General features: G+C 45.4%; 1 protein-coding gene across 1 annotated transcript; it reads left to right on the top strand.

Moving 5' to 3' along the window:
- The first annotated feature begins 479 nt into the window (after nt 1-479).
- On the top strand, nt 480-1,061 carry LOC137619863 (ctenidin-1-like). The gene has a single exon (XM_068350153.1). It carries the CDS (start codon nt 480-482, stop codon nt 1,059-1,061), a length of 582 nt encoding a protein of 193 aa, XP_068206254.1.
- The last annotated feature ends 1,920 nt before the right edge of the window (nt 1,062-2,981 follow it).

The raw sequence follows: 2,981 nt of genomic DNA, 5'->3' as shown, positions 1-2,981 counted from the left end.
CAGGGTGGGAGGAGGAAAGGTGGAGGAATGAGAGGAAGTGGAAGAAGAGGAAGAGGAGGAGGAGACAGTAGAGGAAAAGGATGGAGAGGAGGTAGAGGAGGAAACACAGGGTGGGAGGAGGAAAGGTGGAGGAATAGGAGGAAGAGGAAGAAGAGGAGGAGGAAGAAGAGGTAGAAAAGAAGGAGAAGGAAGAGGATGTGGGAGAATAGGAGGAGGAAAAGGAGGCTGAAAAGGAGGAAAAGGATGAGGAGGTGGGAGAACAGGTGGAGGAAGAGGAGGCAGAAAAGGAGGTGAAGGGCGAAGAGGTGAGAGAAGAGGAGGCGGAAGACGAGGCAGAAAAGGTGGAGAAGGAAGAGGAAGTAGGAAAAGAGGAAGAGGAAGAGTAAAAAAAGAATGTGGAGAAAGAAGAGGAAGAGGTGGATGTTAAAGAGGTGCAGAAAGAAGAGGAGGATACGAAGGATGAGGATGAGAAGAAAAAGATGTGGAGGAGGAGAGGAAGATGTGGAGGAAGAGGAAAATGTGGAGGAAGAGAAGAAGATGGCAGAGGAACAAGGGGAGGAGGAGGAAGAGGTGGAATAAGAAGAGAAGGCTGGGGAGGCGGTGGAAGAGGAGGAAAATGTGGAAGGAGAGACAAAGAGGGCCGAGGAAGAGGAGGAAGAGGAGAAGGAGTTAGAGGAAGAGAAGAACATGGCAGAAGAAGATGTGAGGGAAGAGAAAAAGATGGCAGAGGAGGAGGAGAAGAAGAAGAAAATGGCAGTAAAATAGGAGGAGGGGGAGGTAGAGGAGGGAGGAGAGGACGCAGGGGAAGAGGAGGCAGAGGAAGAGGAGAAGGGAGAACGGGCAGAGAAAGTGGAGGAGAAGGCCGAGGAAGAGCAGGCAGAGAGGAAAAGAAGGAAGAAAGGGCAAAGGAAGTGAAGGAGAAGGCAGATGAGGAGGATAAAGAAGAGGGAGTAGAGGAAGTGGAGGAGAAAGCAGAGGAATGGAAGGCAGATGAAGAGGAGGAAAAGATAAAGGAGGAGGAGGCAGATGAGGAGGAGAAGGAAGGGGGGCCGAGGAATTGAGGAGAAGGCAGAAGGAGACAGATGAGGAGGAAAAGAAAGAGGGGGAAGAGGAGGTGGAGGAGAAGGCAGAGGAAACGGAGGCAGATGAGGAGGAGAAGGATGAGGGGCCAGAGGAAGTGGAGGAGAAGGCCGAGGAAAAGGAGGCCGATGAGGAGGAGAAGGAAGAAAGGGCAGAAAATGTGGAGAGAAGGCAGAGGAAAAGTGTGCAGATGAAGAGGAGAAGGAAGAGGGGGCAGAGGAAGTGGAGAAAAGGCAGAGGAAAAGAAGGCAAATGAGGTGAAGGAGGAAGAGGGGCCAGAGGAAGTAGAAGAAAAGATAGAGCAGGAGGAGGCAGATGAGGAGGAGTCCTTAGCAGTGCGAGGGGGAGAGCGAAGATACAAGCATAATATATACACAAAATGAAATGTCGTTACTATATACGATCGTGTGACACACGGTTGGTACATAGGCCTCAAAATGGAGAAAATGGGAACCTTTCAGGGAATATATAATCAGTCTATATTAAGTTATTATAACATCAGATGAAAGATGATTATTAGCATAAACTTCCTTGAAAATTCTTATTTGTGGTTAAGGATAATTTTATGCTATTCTTTTTATAGAATTTCACGGACGAAAAAACTAAAATAATTTTGTTCCGACCGAAATATAAAATAGCTTAACGTATAAAGCATAAAATAGCAAAAGCGAGATCTTTTTATTATTAGTGAATACAACGATATGATTTGAAAAAAAAACAAATACGCCTTGCTTCAATAAATTACTCAAAGGTGTTATTTTCCATCGCAATTAGATCATACGAATTATGATACCCAGATGAATTCAGTCTTTAGAGAGAGAGAGAGAGAGAGAGAGAGAGAGAGAGAGAGAGAGAGAGAGAGAGAGGGAGAGAGAGAGAGAGAAGGAGCCGGCCTTAGCTTGTCCTGCCCCACCTAACAACTCCGTTCCTGTATTAGAACTATCCCAGGCGGCTAAAGAATTCTATTCCTTAGCCTAGGGATAGATTATTACAAATAAGAGGTTGGTAGCACCCTCGCCACCACCTCGAAAGGAAAGGAAACGGGGTTGGAGTGCCAGTGTCCCCTAAGCATAAGAAGAATCTATTCCTCAGCCTAGGGTCCACTAACACAGGACTAGTCTGCTAGGTCACAGGAAGAAGTGTCATATCGTACAGACCCTTCAGGAGTGGCCTAGGGAGGTCTAGCCTTCTATGTCGGTAGCCTAACGTAGCAAAAGAATTCTATTCAACTTGCCAGGTAGCTACCGACCACAGACTAAAAACTCTGAGATTCTGGCCAAAACCCCAAAAAACCTGCATCTGCGGTTACGGAGGAAGGGCAGAAAAAACCGTAGGAAAGTCATGCCTGAGGCTACACTCAGAGGGAAGAGGGATTACCCTTAAATTCCCTTTTTGAGAGGGGTAATGTTCATCCAATTAAAAGAGATATCTATCTCTACCTGATTGAAATCACCGTACACAAGGGTAACCGGGGAGTGTCTAACGTATAATAACACGCCTAGGTTAGGAACCTAGGCGAGGCGAGATCTCGGTTACTTCACTCACCGAGACTCTAACTATACGATCGACATGGAAAGGAAAAATATGCACACTGTAAATATCTTTACAAGAATATATTGCCTAAATAGCTAACGCAATAAGATAATTAATTATTGATATATGAAGTTATTCAAAATCCGGGAGGTCATTCTGCTAACTAACTACCATGCCCAACGAACGACAGCGCTCATACCGCCTCCGGTACAGGCTAGCTCTAAACACAATAAATTACTCAAATTTCACTGTGAAAAGGAAGCTAAAAAACTATTCATTGTAAAGACCCAATACTCAACTTTCCGAAGGCGAAAGAAGTCAGAGAATGCATAATAAATCCTTGAAAATCGATCGAAAAGTTAGATCAA

The sequence above is a fragment of the Palaemon carinicauda genome, chromosome 26 (assembly GCF_036898095.1).
Source record: "Palaemon carinicauda isolate YSFRI2023 chromosome 26, ASM3689809v2, whole genome shotgun sequence".
In the NCBI taxonomy this organism is placed as follows: Eukaryota; Metazoa; Arthropoda; class Malacostraca; order Decapoda; family Palaemonidae; genus Palaemon; species Palaemon carinicauda.
Note: the sequence above shows the minus strand (reverse complement) of the source record. Positions and strands in the feature narration are given on the sequence as shown.

What these genes read in the sequence shown, in the direction of transcription:
- LOC137619863 (XM_068350153.1), top strand. Translation starts at nt 480, where the DNA reads ATGTGGAGGAGGAGAGGAAGATGTGGAGGAAGAGGAAAATGTGGAGGA.